The following is a 17,500-nucleotide window of genomic DNA, read 5'->3' as shown; positions in this document are numbered from 1 at the left end:
CACTGAGTCAGCCGGACCCGCACCCACCGAGCCTGACGACGGGTCATAGCGGATGTGCAGGCCACTCCCCGGAGGAGACCTACACACACACACACACACACACACACACATTAATGTACACGGGAAACCCACAAATCAAGCTCACACTCACACACACACACACACACACGAGAAACCCACAAGTCAAGCAGTCTTCTTAAAAAATGCCAAATATTTGAAACAGATTTAATTACCCAGAAGTGACATGCAGAGATTTGCAAGAGCAAAAGTTAAGTTGGTGAAAAGCAAAGTGCTTCTTAAATTCTGTGTTAAACACACTCCAGTTTTTAATCCCAGTGAGTAGCAGCTCATGAAGGCCACTGCCTGCTGGACACCATGCCATAAGAACAGAGAGTGTTTCAGCCAGAGGTACCACAAGAGTCACTGTTTCACTGCAAATCTACACACACACACACACACACACACACACACACACACACAGGAGGGAAATGAGCTGGAGCCTGCCGGTGCCTAGGAGCGTCCATAAATCTCTGCTGCGGCGTGTGTTTGGACCTTGGTGATCTCGTCGCCCGCAGGATGTGGCCGCAGGACACTCCATCAACCGACGCCCGACACAGCGGTCTCCTGGGCGTTAGCGCTGCCGAGCCGCGGCACAGCGCGAGCCTGCCGAACCTCCGTCTATGCGGCGGACCCGACTGGACTGCGGTTAAAAGCTGACGCTGAGCGCGGATCAGCGAGATGGCACAGCCGAGACCACTCACACTTCAAGTGGACGTAGCCAGCCTCGGACTGGTGTCACGCCACCACACACACACACACACGTGTGCGCGCACACACACACACACACACACACACAGTACACATACATGCACACACACATGCACACACACACACACACACAGTACACATACATGCACACACACACACTGACTCCCATTTTGTGAAGGATGGATACACCTTTCACTTATTAATTTATAAAGCATATCGTCTGGCACCTCACCAGAAAAAAAACATGTTTTCAGAATCAAACTCACAAAACATACATAATTCAATATTATTGAATCAGTGCAATCAAAAACACTTTACAGCCATCTTCCAAGCAAATGCATCATGTACACAAGGTCATCGGAGAAACACACAGACCAAATAGAGACTTCTCAAACCCACAGCGGTTCCCAGTGAACACACACACACACACACCCCCACACACAGCAGTGAAATAAAGCATCAGTGGACTCGGCATTCCTCGGCATTCCTGAGCATCAGGCCTGTTAAGCGCGCGGGAGCGGCAGGAATGTGGGGAGGAGGAAGAGGGGAAAACAGTGCAGCAGGACATTTCGCTGAGAGCCATCGCCACATTTCTATCCCCCTCTCTCCCTCCCTCCCTCAGTCTTTCTTTCAAAAATCCCCCTATCCCCCCTAAACATCAAACGCAGCAGAGAGAGGGAGGGAGGGAGAGAGAGAGCTTTGTAATGGCGATATGGGAAACAGCTGAGCTGAAGTTCTGGCTTCCGGACAGAACGTGAGTGAGAGGCCAGAGAAAGGGGATTCTCAACACACACACCCCCGCCCCCATACACACACACACACACACACACACACACACAGAGAGAGAGAGAGAGAGAGAGACAGAGAGATGCGGTGCGTTGCGGAGGGCTTACCGTGGCGAGAGGTTTGCCTTGGGTGACGCTCCTCTTCTGGGGAAGCCATGGCCACCATCTTCCAGCTCCGGCTCTGGAAGGCAAAGGCAGTGCAGTGGGTAGAGTGTTTCAGGCACACACACACACACACACTCTCACACCCACCCCCTCCCCACCACACACACACACACTCTCACACCCACCCCCTCCCCACCATACACACACAGGCGCAGACGTGTACACTCCACAGCCCTGTCGGCCGGTCAGTCTCTCTCTAACCCATCACAGAGAGCGAGTCTTCGCCCTGGCAGCCCAGCTTGCACACTGACACCCCTGAGAGTGTCGCCTCGTCTCGTCACCTCTCCCCCTCTCACTCTCACTCTCCCTCTTTCTCTCTCTCTCTCTCTCTCTCTCCCTCCCTCCTTCTCCCACTCTCCCCTTTTTCTAACCCACACATCCCCTCCCTCCTCTTTTCTTCCTCTCTCTCTCTCTCTCTCCTCCCTCCCTCCCTCCCTCCCTCCCTCTCTCTCTCTCTCTCTCCCTCCCCCCCTCTCTTTCTCTCTCTCTCTCCCTGTGGAGACACACTGGCCTGCCCGCGGGCCCCATGCCAGACACTTCTTTTCATTCTCAGCAGTGAGAGTAATGAATCACATATGCGCCTGAGCGCTACACACACACACACACACACACACACACAGATCCAATCCCTAGAAGCCTCCAGTCATGGCCAACCAATCCCATTCTTTGCACCCCACTATTCTAACCCCTGCTTTTCCCTTCAGCCCACTCCATCAACCCCCAACCCAAAAACACCAGCCCTCCAACCCTCCAGTCACAGACAGCCAATCCCCTCTGCCCCCCTGCTGCCTGTGCTGGTCCTCTACCCGTTTCCCTCCCTCTCCTCCCTCTCTCTCCCTCTCCTCCCTCCCTCTCTCTTTTCCTCTTTCATTTTAACACTTTCCAGCCCGCTGGCATGCTGACGGATGGACAGGAGGCTCCAGTTGGGGGCATCAACAGGCCTGGGCGCCCTGGCCGCCTCTCATTATGCCTGCGACACAAGTCAGCCCGGCGATCGAGATCTGCCCCCACACCCCCCAATGGCTGACCTGGCGGTGACACCGGGAAGCACCCCAGCTGAGCCTCCCTGGCGACCCTAGCCTGGAGGCAGCACGAGGGGCTTCAGAAAACACCAACTTCAAGGAAGACTTGAAGACTTTCTTAAAACGGAGGTCAAACTGCCCAAGACTGAAAACTGCGGCTTTAAGGAAAACAGGCCATTGGTCACCAGGCTGAACTCTGGAATCCTAATTTGAAGAAGTGGACGTGAGAATTGAACATGAGTGATCATCTGGGAGGCTACTTGTCTACCTGGGGCTCTCTCACGCGTAGTCTGGAAGGCTACTTGTCTACCTGGGGCTCTCTCACGCGTAATCTGGAAGGCTACTTGTCTACCTGGGGCTCTTTCACGCGTAATTTGGGAGGCTACTAGTCTACCTGGGGCTCTCTCACGCGTCACCTGATGGTCCTGGGGTCAGAGAAGCAGGCGGTCAGAGACTCATCACTAATGTGGAGGAGAACATTTGAAGAGTTCAGATGCAAAACCCTCTAAATCTGTCTGACCACTTTTCTTTTAAACAAGCATTTCAAATCAGGCTCCTATAGGCTTTTGCCTATAAATCGATATTTCAGACCTAGGAAGAGAATGGTATTTAGTGAGTTTTGAAGTTAAATTACCCTTAAAGACCAACATTTTTTAAATTTGTTTTGGGAGAAGAACAAAGTTGCATGTCTCCGCTGTAAATCCGGCGCCAGACAGGAAGTGAGGTACTGGGCAGCTGGTGGATTAGACGAGGCAGAGTGCAAGGTCCGTACATCCAAACATTTTTACAGGTGCTCCATTAGAACATTTTACAGGTGCTCCATTAGAACATTTTTACAGGTGCTCCATTAGAACATTTTACAGGTGCTCCATTAAAACTCAAACTGAAGAAAAAATCCATCACAAAGCAAGATAAACTCCAATTGTTTATATTATTATCTTGCTTTGTGATGGTGATTTTATAATGCCTATTGAAACTTTGTAAAGATCCCGAAGCGTTAGCGTGAATTCACGTTTCTGAGGGCTTCTCATTATAATTAATGCAGATCCCCTTTGGATTTGTAGCTGCAGATGGTGATGAAGGCAAGGTTGGCCGGAGGCTGATGAGGAAATGTGTGTTGTTGGAAAAAAAACGTTTCATTTTAGAGAAGGGAAAAAAAAACGTTAAAAAAGAGTTATGATTGAATTGATATGAAAGAGTTTTGGTTTGTCTTCGAAAACAGAAAAAGGAAAAAGCAAGGCTATAATTAGATGCAAAGAAAAAAATTCACATCGCACATGATTTATTTTGTGTTTTTCTATATGCTGTACAGAAATGTGTGCATGCGTGCGTGCGTGTGTGTGTGTGTGTGTGTGGGGGTACAGATATGTGTGCATGTGCATCTGTGTGTGTGTGTGGGGGGTACAGATATGTGTGCGTGTGTGTGGGGGGGTACAGATATGTGTGCATGTGCATGTGTGTGTGTGTGTGTGGGGGTACAGATATGTGTGCATGTGCATGTGTGTGTGGGAGTCTTTAAGGAGGAGCCTGCTCTTGCTCTGCTCTGCCCCATTGTTGGTCAAATGACCGGTCTGACCTCCTATTTGAGGCCCAAGCCATGACTGATCTATTATTTCTCAAAGGCCACGCAATCCCCCCACCCACCCGCTACACACACACACACCTCTCTTCTCAAGCCTATCCTCCAGAAAATGGCGAAATGCTCCTGCTATACCAGCTCCACACTGCACATGGGGAATGATGGACACTGAGAGTGTGTGTGACAGAGAGGAACAGAGGAGGAGTGGAATGGAGTGAGGGAGGTCTGTCTGTGAGTGATAAAAAATATACAAGAATGAGCGAGAGAGAGAGAAATAGAGAGAAAGAAAGGGCTGAGAGGACAGTGATGAAGAATGTGTGTTTGAGAGAGAGCGCGTGTGTGTGTGTGTGTGTGAAAGGTAGGAGTGACACACACAGATTGCAAACAAGAGAAAGGCGTGGGCTGGGAGAGTTGAGTGTTGAGTGGAGTGTGTGTGTGTATGTGTGTGTATGTATGTGTGTGTGTGTGTGTGTGTGTGTGTTTGAGTGGAGTGTGTGTGTGTGTGTGTGTGTGTGTGTGTGTGTGTGTGTGTTTGAGTGGAGTGTGTGTGTGTGTGTGTGTGTGTGTTTGAGTGGAGTGCGGGTGGTTGCTGAGAGAATGGCTGATCCTAAACGTACATATAAGGGCACAAGGAGCCTAAGGACTGGACATGTGTCATCACCACCTCCCCCACCCTCGGCCAAATGAGTGGACCGCCAACACGCTTCACTAGACAGGTATGCACACTCTCCTTCACTCACTCGCACAGCCTTCTCCTCCTCTGCTGCTTCTGTGCCTCCTCTACCCCTCTTTTGGTGGGGCCTTGGCTGGTCCCGAGCTGGCCTCTGGTGGCGGCGGGCGTCCTCTTGTGATCAGTGTCACGGGCCATTTAACCCTCTCTGGCCCTAAGCCGGTGCATCCACCCCAAACCAGAAGGGGAGTCCCAGAAAAGAAATCATTTGTGTCCAGCAGTGACGTTTCGCATCCACTCATCAACCCTGTGTCGTGTTATTTATTATTATTGTCGTGTCGTGTGGCCAGTAGTAAGAGTAGTAAAATTGTGCCATGCAGGCATACTTCACCAACCCACTCATATTAAGCGATGGAATGTTCAATTTTGAAGCTCAGTAACCCCAAGTGATGTTTGACTGATCAAGGGTTCAGGGAAATGGCCTTTTTTACTGCCAGTTCAGAATGAATCAGAACGGAATTCTTTGAAGCTATTTGCCAGTGACAAACACAGCGTTTGGCCTTCTACTGAATGGAAGTAGACTCCCATAGCCTTGTAAAAGGATCACGTTTCCTCTTCTGAAACAATAAACTGTGACAGTGCATGCAAGCGTAACATACAGGCAACGCCTGGCTGTGTGCAAGCGTAACATACAGGCAACGCCTGGCTGTGTGCGGACCTGTAATTAACCACTACTGCCTCTCCACTGGAGGCAAAAACGGCCGACAAATGCCACACTCAACCTACAAACAATGACCAATATTGGAGTTCCGTCTGTGCCGTTTGTGTGTCTGTGTGTATTGTGTGTGCTGGTATTGTAGGGGTGGCACGGTTCATGGAAAAAAACCTGATCCGTTCAGATCGCTAGTCTCGGTTCAGATCGCTTGTCTCGCTTGTTCGGGGCATGTGTGCATCGTCCGGTGTTGCATAAGTCTGGTGTGTGGGGACATTTTGGATTTCATTTGACCTGTGATGGCAGCGGAAAGAAAACGGTAGATAAGCACTGCGCCCCACGCCCATTCGCTGGAAGAAGGCCCAGAGAGATACCCGAGGCCTAGAGGATTCCTTGCGGGCCGTTAACGTTTTGGGCTGGTCTGTGTTTCTGAAGCTCATTTGTGGCACTTCAGCTGCCTCTCCAGCGGCATGGCTCTGACCAACGTGTAGTAGGCGAACATTAATTAATATTACTGTAAGGTAATACCCCCGGATCTCAAAAACTCTCGAAAATACCGGTAAAACATCATTAAAATGTGGGTTGGGTCACTGTTATGTGGTAGCCTAAAAGCTATCTTCGCAGTAGTGCGTATTGTGTCGCGAATGCATGGCGTCGCGATGTAAAATATATCTTACCCATACATGTGTGTGTGTGAGTGAGACCGTTAGCGTATGCATGTGCTCATGAGACTGCATGAGTGTGTCAGGGTGCGAGCGGATACATGCGGATGTGTGTGTGTCTTACCTGTGCTCTCAGACTGAGCTATGTGTGTGTGTGTGTGTGTGTGTCTGTGTGTCTTACCTGTGCTCTCAGACTGAGCTATGTGTGTGTGTGTGTGTGTGTGTGTGTGTGTGTGTCTTACCTGTGCTCTCAGACTGAGCTATGTGTGTGTGTGTGTTACCTGTGTGTCTTACCTGAGCTGTGTGTGTGTGTGTGTGTGTGTGTGTGTGTGTGTGTCTTACCTGTGCTCTCAGACTGAGCTATGTGTGTGTCAGGGTGCGAGCGTGTGTGTGTGTGTGTGTGTGTGTGTGTCTATGTGTGTGTGTGTGTGCGAGCGTGTGTGTCTTACCTGTGCTCTCAGACTGAGCTATGTGTGTGTGTGTGTCTTACCTGTGCTCTCAGACTGAGCTGTGTGTGTGTGTGTGTGTGTGTGTGTCTTACCTGTGCTCTCAGACTGAGCTATGTGTGTGTGTGTGTGTGTGTGTCTTACCTGTGCTCTCAGACTGAGCTATGTGTGTGTGTGTGTCTGGCGTGTGTGTGTGTGTGTGTGTGTGTGTGTGTGTGTGTGTGTGTGTGTCTTACCTGTGCTCTCAGACTGAGCTATGTGTGTGTGTGTGTGTATGTATGTATATATATATATATATATATATATATATATATATATATATATATATATATATATATATATATATATATATATATATATATATATATATATATATATATATATATATATATATATATATATATATATATAGGTGTATGTGGCGTGTGTGTGTGTGCGGCGTGTGGGCGAAAGGCAGGTGTGTGTGTGTGTGTGTGTGTCGAGCGTGTGTGTGTATGTGTGTGTGTGCGAGCGTGTGTGTGTGTGCGTGTGTGTGTGTGTGTGTGTGTGCGAGCGCGTGTGTGTGTGTGTGCGAGTGTGTGTGTGTCTTACCTGTGCTCTCAGACTGAGCGATAAGAGCTGCCATGGTGGAGTTGGGGTTCAGGCGGTTTCCAAACATGTGTGCCGGGGCCAGGTTAAAGGAGGAGCCAGCTAACGGATTTGCCTGCAAAAGCAGAACACACACACCCTTATGGGTCACACTGAGCAGAAAACATTAGGCATCTGCGCTTAAACATCAGCAGAGGGGACCCAGGTTTGAATCCGACCTGCGGTCATTTCCCGATCCCACCCCATCTCTCTCTCCCACTTACTTCCTGTCACTCTGCACTGTCCTGTCCAAATAAAGGTAAAAAAGCCCAAAAATATACTTAAAAAAAAAAACATCAGCAGAGAAGAAATAGCATCATGAATAATTGAAGGACGGTGGAGGCAGGCGTTGTGGTTGACGGGGGAGGAGGGCGCACTGCACTGCACTGCACGGAACTGGCCAGAGGCTTAGCATCTCCTCACACAGCGCACACAATGCAGATCTGATGCTGAGGCTTAGCATCTCCTCACACAGCGCACACAATGCAGATCTGATGCTGAGGCTTAGCATCTCCTCACACAGCGCACACAATGCAGATCTGATGCTGAGGCTTAGCATCTCCTCACACAGCGCCAGTGTTGTATAAAGTACTAGAAAGCAATACTTGGAGTAAAAGTACAAGTATCGTACTAGAAAAAGACTTTGGTAGAAGGAAGGTGCCTTTTAGAATATTACTTAAGTAAAAGTCTTAAAGTATCTGATATATACTGTACTTAAGTATCAAAAGTAATTTTCTGATATTTAATGTACTTAAGAATTTAAAAGTAAAAATTAAAAAAGTAAAAAGCAAAGCAGTTTTATTTTGAACTTTTATTGTAAATCCTTTATTTTGGCTTTCTTATAGTAAAGCATAAAGCATATTCAGGGTTCCCATATCTTCTTAATCTCACTCATCAAATCAAATCACATTCTTTTCTAGAAAAATAAATAACTTATTTCTTTCACAAAAAAATGACCTGCTTGTAGGGAGAACATTTTGGTCATGTGGCATGAGCATTTCTAGGCTTATCCCCCAGGTCACCACACACACACACACACACAGGCCACCTATGTCCAGCAGCTACTAATATGCCAGTCATTAGTTGAAACTGAAAAGGTGTCTGTTCATCTTCAAAAGAAGCTGGTTTTCAAAGTTGCCAGAATTCAGTGCCCGGGAGTTTCAGGCCCAAGACCGACCATAGTGTTGGAAATTGGATAAATTAAGCAACATTTCAGCTTTTACAATCCTGTAGTTTTTATTAGTACCATGGTTCAACAAATGTGTAAAAGGTTATATAATAAACTTCAACTGAGAAGTTAACAAAAATATTCCACTATTCCAGAAGTTACCAAAACAGAAAAAAGAAAGAAAGAAAGAAAAGAAAGAAAGAAAGAAAGAAAGAAAGAAAGCCTTTGACATGTAGCCTATCCCACGCTTCCACAAAGAGGCATATTGAACTAATGTTTAGGCTACATGTTTTTTGCCTGGGTAGGCTATATTGTTGTTTGCGATTTTAGTTTACTCCTTTACTACACCCTCTTCTGAGCAAAACAAGGCATATGGGTTTATCATGTAGGGTAATTGCTCTTCTTACATTAAATAACTTTAATTTATCCTCTCTACTTGTCCCTGTAGTCATGACTCCTCATCACTAATTTACCGGGCTCATCATTTTCAGTGGTCGACTGGTTGATCTGCTGCTCAGTCTCTCCTGGCCTCTTTCTACCCCTCCATCCTTCCGACGCTTTGTGTTCACTGTAGGGCCGGCTTGGCTATCCATTATCTGAGAAAACTTTTTGGAAAAGACGGGCTATATGGACCCAACCAACTCTTTCGGGGGGGGAGAACTTCAACTCCCTCCGTAGGGCTACAAACCCCATGCAGAGGCATTGCATTGGTGTCATGCACAGAATGCGGAACGGTCCTACTTTAAGAAAAGATAGACTAACATTTGTCACAAATGTCAATATTTCTCTAATCGGGCCAAAAGTGAAGCGGCCCACCGGGAATTCTCCCGACACCCACCCCGGCCTGATTCAGTCTTGCACTTTTTTGGACTGAAGACAACTCCCGCGATGCTATGGATAAATAGCCTTTCACAGGTCAGCTAGGGCAGGTAGCTGATGTACAGAAACATTTTTGCAAAATATGCCCACGGGTGTATGACGTTATATTCACCACTACCCTGTTCACCGAAGTTCACCACCATCGCCGGGTGGTCGCCTATGATAATGGGAGGTCCTCCAGTAGGTGCTTTCGTGCTTCCATGGCGGTTTCAGAAGCGTCCCTCCTCCTTTAGCAACAAACAAGAGCTGAAATAGAAGCGGCGCGAAAGCGGATGGAGCGCGGCGAATGCAATCTGGAGCAGTGATTCGCCAAACCTCCATTATTGCAGTCGCGACACATTTTTTTCTAATTTATGTTTTAGTAACGAAAAACGAAGATGCTTAGTGGAAATATAACGGAGTAAAAGTGTACATTTTATCTAGGGAAATGTAGTGGAGTAAAAGTGAAAGTTCACATAAATTTAAATAGCCTTAAGTAAAGTACAGATATCGCGAAATTTCTACTTAAGTACAGTAACGAACTATTTGTACTTTACATTACAACACTGCACAGCGCACACAATGCAGATCTGATGCTGAGGCTTAGCATCTCCTCACACAGCTATCAATAATGCAGAGATCTGAGGCTTTCACATCTCCTCACACAGTGCACACAATGCAGATCTGATGCTAATGAGTTAATCCAGTTAAAGCATTTCCAAACTCAGGAGATAGCTGGGGGCAGGAAGGAAGGGGGCACTGCATAGAGGATGCATGTTTGTCACAGCACACACATTGTTTTTTCCACACAGGGGCATGTGTGTGTGTGTGTGTGTGTGTGTGTGTGTGTGTGTGTGTGTGTGTGTGTGTGTGTGTAGCCTGCAATGCTGAAGTGGGGTGAATGGAGAAAATTAATTTTTAATGCGCAATGAGTTAAGTGTGTCTGCAGCCAGGCGTGTCTGACGTGGCAGAGGCCTGGGGTGGCACTGGGTTACAAACACATCTGCAGACACCGGTACGCACGCACAGACACACACACACACACTCTCTCTCTCTCTCTTATATCCACAAATCACACAGTGAGGTGTGTACACACTCACACGTGTAAAGGCACTGTGTTATACACACACAGACACACACACACACACACACACACCACCCATCCATATGCAAACACCAACACACATATGCATACAGTCACGCTCCAAATGAAGAGTTACACACACACACAAACGCAAACACACACGCAGTGTGAAACGAGACGCTTCTGTCCACTGCTTCTACTAGCCTGCAGCTCCTTAGCTACAGCTCTCTGTGTGGTCAGGAGAGGGTTAAACTCGATGCCCCCCATCCAGCGCCATTCTGCCCGGCCACTCACTCCTTCTCTCTTTTTCTGTCTCTCATTCACTCCATTCACAGCTCTCTGAGCTTCTGCCGGGAAGACGGCCAGCCATGTCGAGTGACGTCCAACAGAGTCGGGGCGAACCGCTCATTGTTGCATAACAGCCACAGCTCCGAGAGAACCACCTCAGTCCACATGCTTACATCCCAGACTTATGAGCATGTGTGTGTGTGTGTGTGTGTGTGTGTGTGTGTGTGTGTGTGTGTGTGTGTGTGTGTGTGTGTGTGTGTGTGTGTGAGTGTGAGTGTGAGTGTGTGGGTTTGAAATTGTATTTATTTATTTTATTTTTGGTCTCCTCTGCCCAGGCCAGCTGTCCGTCTCTGGAGAGGGCATCCCTGGGAGTCTGCATCTGGTGCTGACGGAGCAGCATGTCCACGCAGACGCAGGCGAAGGTCATCAGAAGGGACTGACTCCATCTCCCATAGACTCCATTCTCTGGACACGTCTGGCTGCGGAGGGCCAGTTTCGCCTCAAACAATCATACCCTTGGACTTCGACGAGGACGGTCAACGTAACGCAGACCAGACCAGACGTATGTGAAGAGCGGCACAAGTTCCTGCCTGATTTCTACAGAATTTTACTGAATGGCCCTCCAAGTGCCACAAACACACCATCATACACACACACACACCACACACACCATCATATACACACACACACCATCATCATCATCATCATACACTAACACAGACACACCATCATACACACACACACACACACCATCATACTCACACACACAAACCATCATACACACACCCAATCATACTCACACACACAGCCTTAAGTACCATCTCCTCCAAACTTGGTGACATCACCTCCCCAGGAGCTGCTGGGACTGACACAGAAGTCAAGTATCAGAGCCACAGCCGGGAACCATGGGAAAAAAACAGCAACCTCATCCCCCAATAGATCCTCACACACACACACAAACACACACACACACACAAACACACACACACAGTCAGTGAGAGCAGCGTTTCTTCTTAATGCAGGTGTGCTGTGTGCAGCGCTGACTCTAGGGCTGCACTCTTTATTGGAAGAGACAGAGCAAAAGAGAAATGGAAATGTTCTCTTGTTTATTAAACGACATGGGTTTGTGTTTCTATGACAACCCCATCTCGTGCTCTGACATTTAATTTTCGCAGACTAGAGGGGGCACCAACAAGGGACACCCCCCTCCCCTTCCCCCAAACCATTCGGTCCCATCACACACACACACTCTTTTTTTCCAAGGAGCAGGGGCGAGAAAGAGAGAGAGCGAGAGAGAGAAAGAAAGACAAAGAGAGAGAGCGAGAAGTGATATCCTGTGTCCCCCTGGCCCCTGTGTGACCGGGCCGGTGTTGTGCTGTGTGTGTGTGTGTGTGTGTGTGGTGGTGTGTGTGTGTGGTGTGTGTGTGGTGTGTGTGTGGTGTGTGTGTGTGTGTGTGGTGTGTGTGTGTGTGTGTGTGTGTGTGTGTGTGTGTGTGTGTGTGCGGGGGGGGCGGCCGGCTGGCCGGTCTAGTGGAGTGTGAACGGAGGGCCTCCTGGAGCACAGCCTCTCTGCTGAGCCTGTCACATCCCATCGCCATCACACCGCCATGCCAACACCGCACAGCACCATGGGAGAGGAGCACGAGCGAGAGGGAGAGAATGGAGAGAGAAAGAGAGAGAGAAAGAGAGAGAGAATGGAGAGAAGCAGGGCACAGTGGAAAGGAGGGAGGAAGAGAGGAAAGGAGGGAGGAAGAGAGGAAAGGGGAGAGGAAGAGAGGAAAGGGGAGATGGAGGTTTTCAGGTTTCACACCCATTTATTGGATCAGTCTTCAAACCATGGAGTAATGACACACCATACATACACAACAAAGCCAACTACCCCCAAATACATCTCCTCTTCATAAACACAACATGAACTTCAACTTCAATGTTATACTTCATATAATAAAAAACACCTGCACATCCCACCCACGCACACACAAACTCAACCTGCCACCATCCCCTGAAGAACGAAGAGGAGGAAGAGAGGAGGGACAGAAAGGCAGCAGACAGTGGAGGAAACGAGTGAAGGGTAAGTACAGGTGGACATGACTGGAATGGAGAAGAGGAGTCGAGGAGGAGAAGAGGAGGAGAGAAAGAGAAGAGAGGAGGAGAAGAAGAGACGAGGAGGAGTGGGGAGAAGAGGAGAAGGAGAGAAAGAGAAGAGAGGAGAGAGGGAGAGGGAGAGGAGAGGAGAGGAGAGAGGAGAGAGGAGAGGAGAGGAGAGGAGAGGAGAGGAGAGGAGAGGAGAAGAGAGGAGAGGAGGGGGGAGAGGAGGGGGAGAGTAAAGCGTCCAGCTGCTGTAAGAAACACTAGTAGCTAGCCTCTGTGATGGTACTTCAGACTTTGGTTGCTGCTATTCACAACTACCATCATCATTATCATCTAGTTTCCAAGGTGTGTGGATGGATAGATAGATGGATAGATAGATGGATAGATAGATAGATAGATAGATAGATAGATAGATAGATGGATATATAGATACTTTAGTCATCCCAAGGGAAATTTCAATCATTTAAACAGTTTAGTTAGCTGGCTAGCTAGCTAGCAGCTGGCTGAGTTTGTGTAATTTCCTGAAGTGGAAAGAGATTTTGTTCAGGCCTTAATAGAGATCCTTTGTTTGAAAATAAATCGTTTCTATTCTTTCCTCTTAATTCCATGTGTTGCAACTCTCGCTGGTAACTTTGTAAACTTATCCAGCAAACTATTACAAATTCACGACTGTAACAAAACACTGGGCACCTCGCTTGCCCCTCAACTAGTCCATCTTCCTGTTTCCGCCGGTCACGCTTCGCCTAAAAAAAAATGAGTGCGCTACCGCCAAGGCTACCTGTTAAATCCTGGCGCCAGCAAGATCTACGGCCATTTTGATCGCCCTGTCGCCCACCGGGGTCGGAAGGCCGAAAGTATGTAGAACATTTAAAAGATGAGAGGAGAGGAGGACAGATGAGGGATGGAAAGTACTGGGAGATGAGACGGGAACTGATGAAAAGAGAGAGAAAAGAGAGAGAGAGATGAAAGGGGTGATTGAGGGGAGAGGGGGACAGAGAGAATGAGAGATGAAGAGCAGGGGGGAGAGGAGGGGAGAAGAGAAAGCACAATGGAGGAGGAGAAAAGAGGAGTGCAGAAAGGGAAGAAGACAGGAGAGGAATGAGAGGAGCGGAGGGCCCCTGCTCCCTGATTGGTCCTGGCTGAGGAGCGGAGGGCCCCTGCTCCCTGATTGTTCCTGGCTGAGGGGCCGGCGCTTCATACGAGCCCTGGAGGGTCAGCCCGCGGTGACCGTGCTCCTACAGCGGGGGGAGAGGCCTCTCTCACACACACACACACACGGCCTCCTGAATTCTGTTTTACTTTTTGCAGGATTGTGTGTAACTTTGGCTACTTATCTCTGACAACATGGAGCTGTGCCTGTGCAAGACATGGACCTGTAACACACGGTGTTAGGTTGGGCTACCTCACCAAATAGACCTACCCAGACATACTTATTATAGCCCTTACAAAAATGAACTGCACTACTTCAAGTGTAAAAATTGCAGTTTTCTGAGTATCAAAACTGCAGTTTGAGGAAATATTTTCAGTATTTGCAGGAAATGCAGTATTTTGGACATGAAAAAACTGCATTGTAGCACCAACTGCATAGTAGCCTACTATACTTTTCTGCACTGTATAACTGTACGCTGTACAACTGCACTGCACGCTAGTATTACTGCACTGTACGCTAGTACAACTGTACGCTAGTATAACTGCGCTGTACTTTAGTATAACTGCACTGCACGCTAGTATAACTACTATAACTGCACTGTACGCTAGTATAACTGCACTGCACGCTAGTATAACTGTACTGCACGCTAGTATAACTGTACACTAGTACAACTGCACTGTACGCTAGTATAACTGCAGTGTATGCTAGTATAACTGCACGCTAGTATAACTGCACTGTACGCTAGTATAACTACTATAACTGCACTGCATAACTGCACTGCACACTACTATAACTGTACGCTAGTACAACTGCACTGTACACTAGTATAACTGCACTGCACACTACTATAACTGTACGCTAGTATAACTGCACTGTACGCTAGTATAACTGCTATAACTGCACTCAACGCTAGTATAACTGCACTGCACGCTAGTATAAATAGTATAACTGCACTGTACGCTAGTATAACTGCACTGCACGCTAGTATAAATAGTATAACTGCACTGCACGCTAGCATAACTGCACTGTACGCTAGTATAACAGCACTGTACGATAGCATAACTGCACTGTACCTCGAAAAAAACTGCAGTTATTATTTGTAAGGGAGGTTATTTGGTAGTAATGGCAAATGCACAACTCTACATAAAACAGATATATTAATTTACTTTGAAGTGACTAGGGCTAGTTTAAATTCCGCAAAATATTATTTTTTTTTCGATTCCTCGATTAATCGATGAAATAATCGCGAGAATACTCGATCCAAAAAGAAGATAGCTGCAGCCCAATAATTTACAGATGCTTTACTCCAGAGCGACACAGACTTGCAACAGCCAGTTTAAGGACTGGACTGTCAGGTGGTGAGATTAGCGCTGCTCTACCACGCCCGTCATTCATCCAGTGGCAGCAGCCCCACCAGGGCACGCGTTCACCTGAGGGCACCGCGACTGCCAGGTGGCATCACCGGGGCACGTACCCACCAGCGCAGGCAGGCAACCACGCCAAATACGCCAGATCTATTATGGGAGAATCTTAAGGGAGATTCTCCTAGCTTTACACACACATCAAAATGCACGCTACAAGACACAGACGCCAAGACACACACACACACACACACCAGTGCCCTGTATACTTTATCTCCCCCTCGGCCACCCTGCACATAGACAGGCCAGCACTCGTCTAAAGAGAGGTCAGTTGCCAGGAGACAGGCAGTTGCCACAGCAGCGCAGGAGGGGGGTGATAATAGCGAGTGGATCTGAGCAGGGCCGGGGCAGGGAGACGAGAGGAGAGGAGAGGAGAGGAGAGGAGAGGGGAGGGAGGGGAGGGAGGGAGGGGAGGGGAGGAGAGGAGAGGAGAGGGAGGAGAGGAGGAGAGGAGAGGGAGGAGAGGGAGGAGAGGAGAGGAGAGGAGAGGAGAGGGAGGAGAGGAGGAGAGGAGAGGAGAGGAGAGGAGAGGAGAGGAGAGGGGAGGAGAGGGAGGGGAGGGGAGGAGAGGGGAGGAGAGGAGCAGCGCAGGGCCGGGGAAAGCAGAGATGAAAAGATCGTCCTCTCTCACTGCCTCTGTACCTCCGAGAGACCAGGGGAGTTCAGAACTCAGATACACACACGCAATGCAGTAAATAATAAGTAAATAAATAAAATAAAGTAAAATATATATATGGGGGGTGATGACTGCCCTAAATCAACAGTCAATAACCGTCACATTTTGATACGCAATGATATGATGTCCACATCAGAATTACTGTTTACTTATGCTGCATATCAGATTCTGACAAGATTAATAGATTTAAATTCAAATGTGAATACTGAAACAAATATTGTAATTGTAAAACACAATTTAAAATGCAATGAAACTATTCAACTATAATTGTTTTTACAAAAACAAAAAAAAAAAAAAAATATCCCGGGCACTAAAGAGGGAATTGTTTCAAATCATTTGTTTATTACTTTGAGACAAAATCCCATTTGGGTTTATCCAATTCAGACATGACTAAAAAAAAGACTGCAAAAATTGCAAAGGGGAAAATCACACTCATTTCTCTCTCTCTCATACACACACACACACACAAATTAATCACCGTTTCCCATGAAAACTAATTTCTGATTTTTCATTTCAAATTTTAGATAAATGCAGGACTTCTCTCTTCATTCTTAATTGTTTACAGAATATTTATTAACTGTTAGCACTTAAGACTATCTGCCTGATAACGTAATAGGCCCTTTCATGATAAGAACACAAAACAAAACATAACAAATTTTTCCAGTCTCGACTAACGAGTATCTCCTGCAGTTTCATAAAATATTTTTTTAACATTTATTTACTTCAAATAAACTGACTCGCAAGCTGATTCTTGTTGATGCATTCGTTGAGGCAACAAAGCCCAGCAGGAGTTAGCACTCGGAGCTAGCATTCATGACGCAGGGGGCGAGAGAGGAGAGAGAGAGAGAGAGAGAGAGAGAGAGAGAGAAAGAGACAGAGAGAGACAAAGAAAGAGAATGAGAGAGAGAAAGAAAGAAAAAAAGAAATAAAGAGATGGAGGGACAGAGAGGACAGAGAGAGAAAGAGAAAGAAAGAGAGACAGAGAGAGAGAAAGAGAGAGAAAGAGACAGAGAGAGAAACAAAGAAAGAACGAATGAGAGAAAGAAAGAAAGAAAGAAAGAAAGAAAAGAGATGGAGGGACAGAGAGGACAGAGAGGAAGAGAGAAAGAGAAAGAAAGAGAGACAGAGAGAGAGAGAAAGAACAAGAGAAAGAGCGAGAGGAGGGGCCATGCTGCGCCACAAGTTCCATTTTAGACTCCATAAAAAAAGGTCCAACAAGCAGCACAAATCGACTTCAAATCTCCAGCAGAAATACAAATTACAGAGATGATCCGGAGACCGACTTCACACAGCAACAAAACATGCTGATCTAGCCACTAACAACAGGA

General features: G+C 47.3%; 1 protein-coding gene across 1 annotated transcript in view; it reads right to left on the bottom strand.

The window, feature by feature from the left end:
• Positions 1 to 17,500, bottom strand: part of mllt10 (MLLT10 histone lysine methyltransferase DOT1L cofactor) — a 76,605-nt gene that overhangs the window by 11,822 nt on the left and 47,283 nt on the right. Inside the window, exons 15-17 of the mRNA XM_048266951.1 lie at positions 7,401 to 7,512; positions 1,662 to 1,734; positions 1 to 79 (exon numbers count right to left, since the gene is read on the bottom strand). The exon at positions 1 to 79 is cut by the window's left edge and continues 94 nt beyond it. Coding sequence (XP_048122908.1) covers positions 1 to 79; positions 1,662 to 1,734; positions 7,401 to 7,512 — 264 coding nt within the window. The remainder of the gene's footprint in view (positions 80 to 1,661; positions 1,735 to 7,400; positions 7,513 to 17,500) is intronic.

Source organism: Alosa alosa, chromosome 16, assembly GCF_017589495.1.
Source record: "Alosa alosa isolate M-15738 ecotype Scorff River chromosome 16, AALO_Geno_1.1, whole genome shotgun sequence".
Lineage (NCBI taxonomy): Eukaryota > Metazoa > Chordata > Actinopteri > Clupeiformes > Clupeidae > Alosa > Alosa alosa.
Note: the sequence above shows the minus strand (reverse complement) of the source record. Positions and strands in the feature narration are given on the sequence as shown.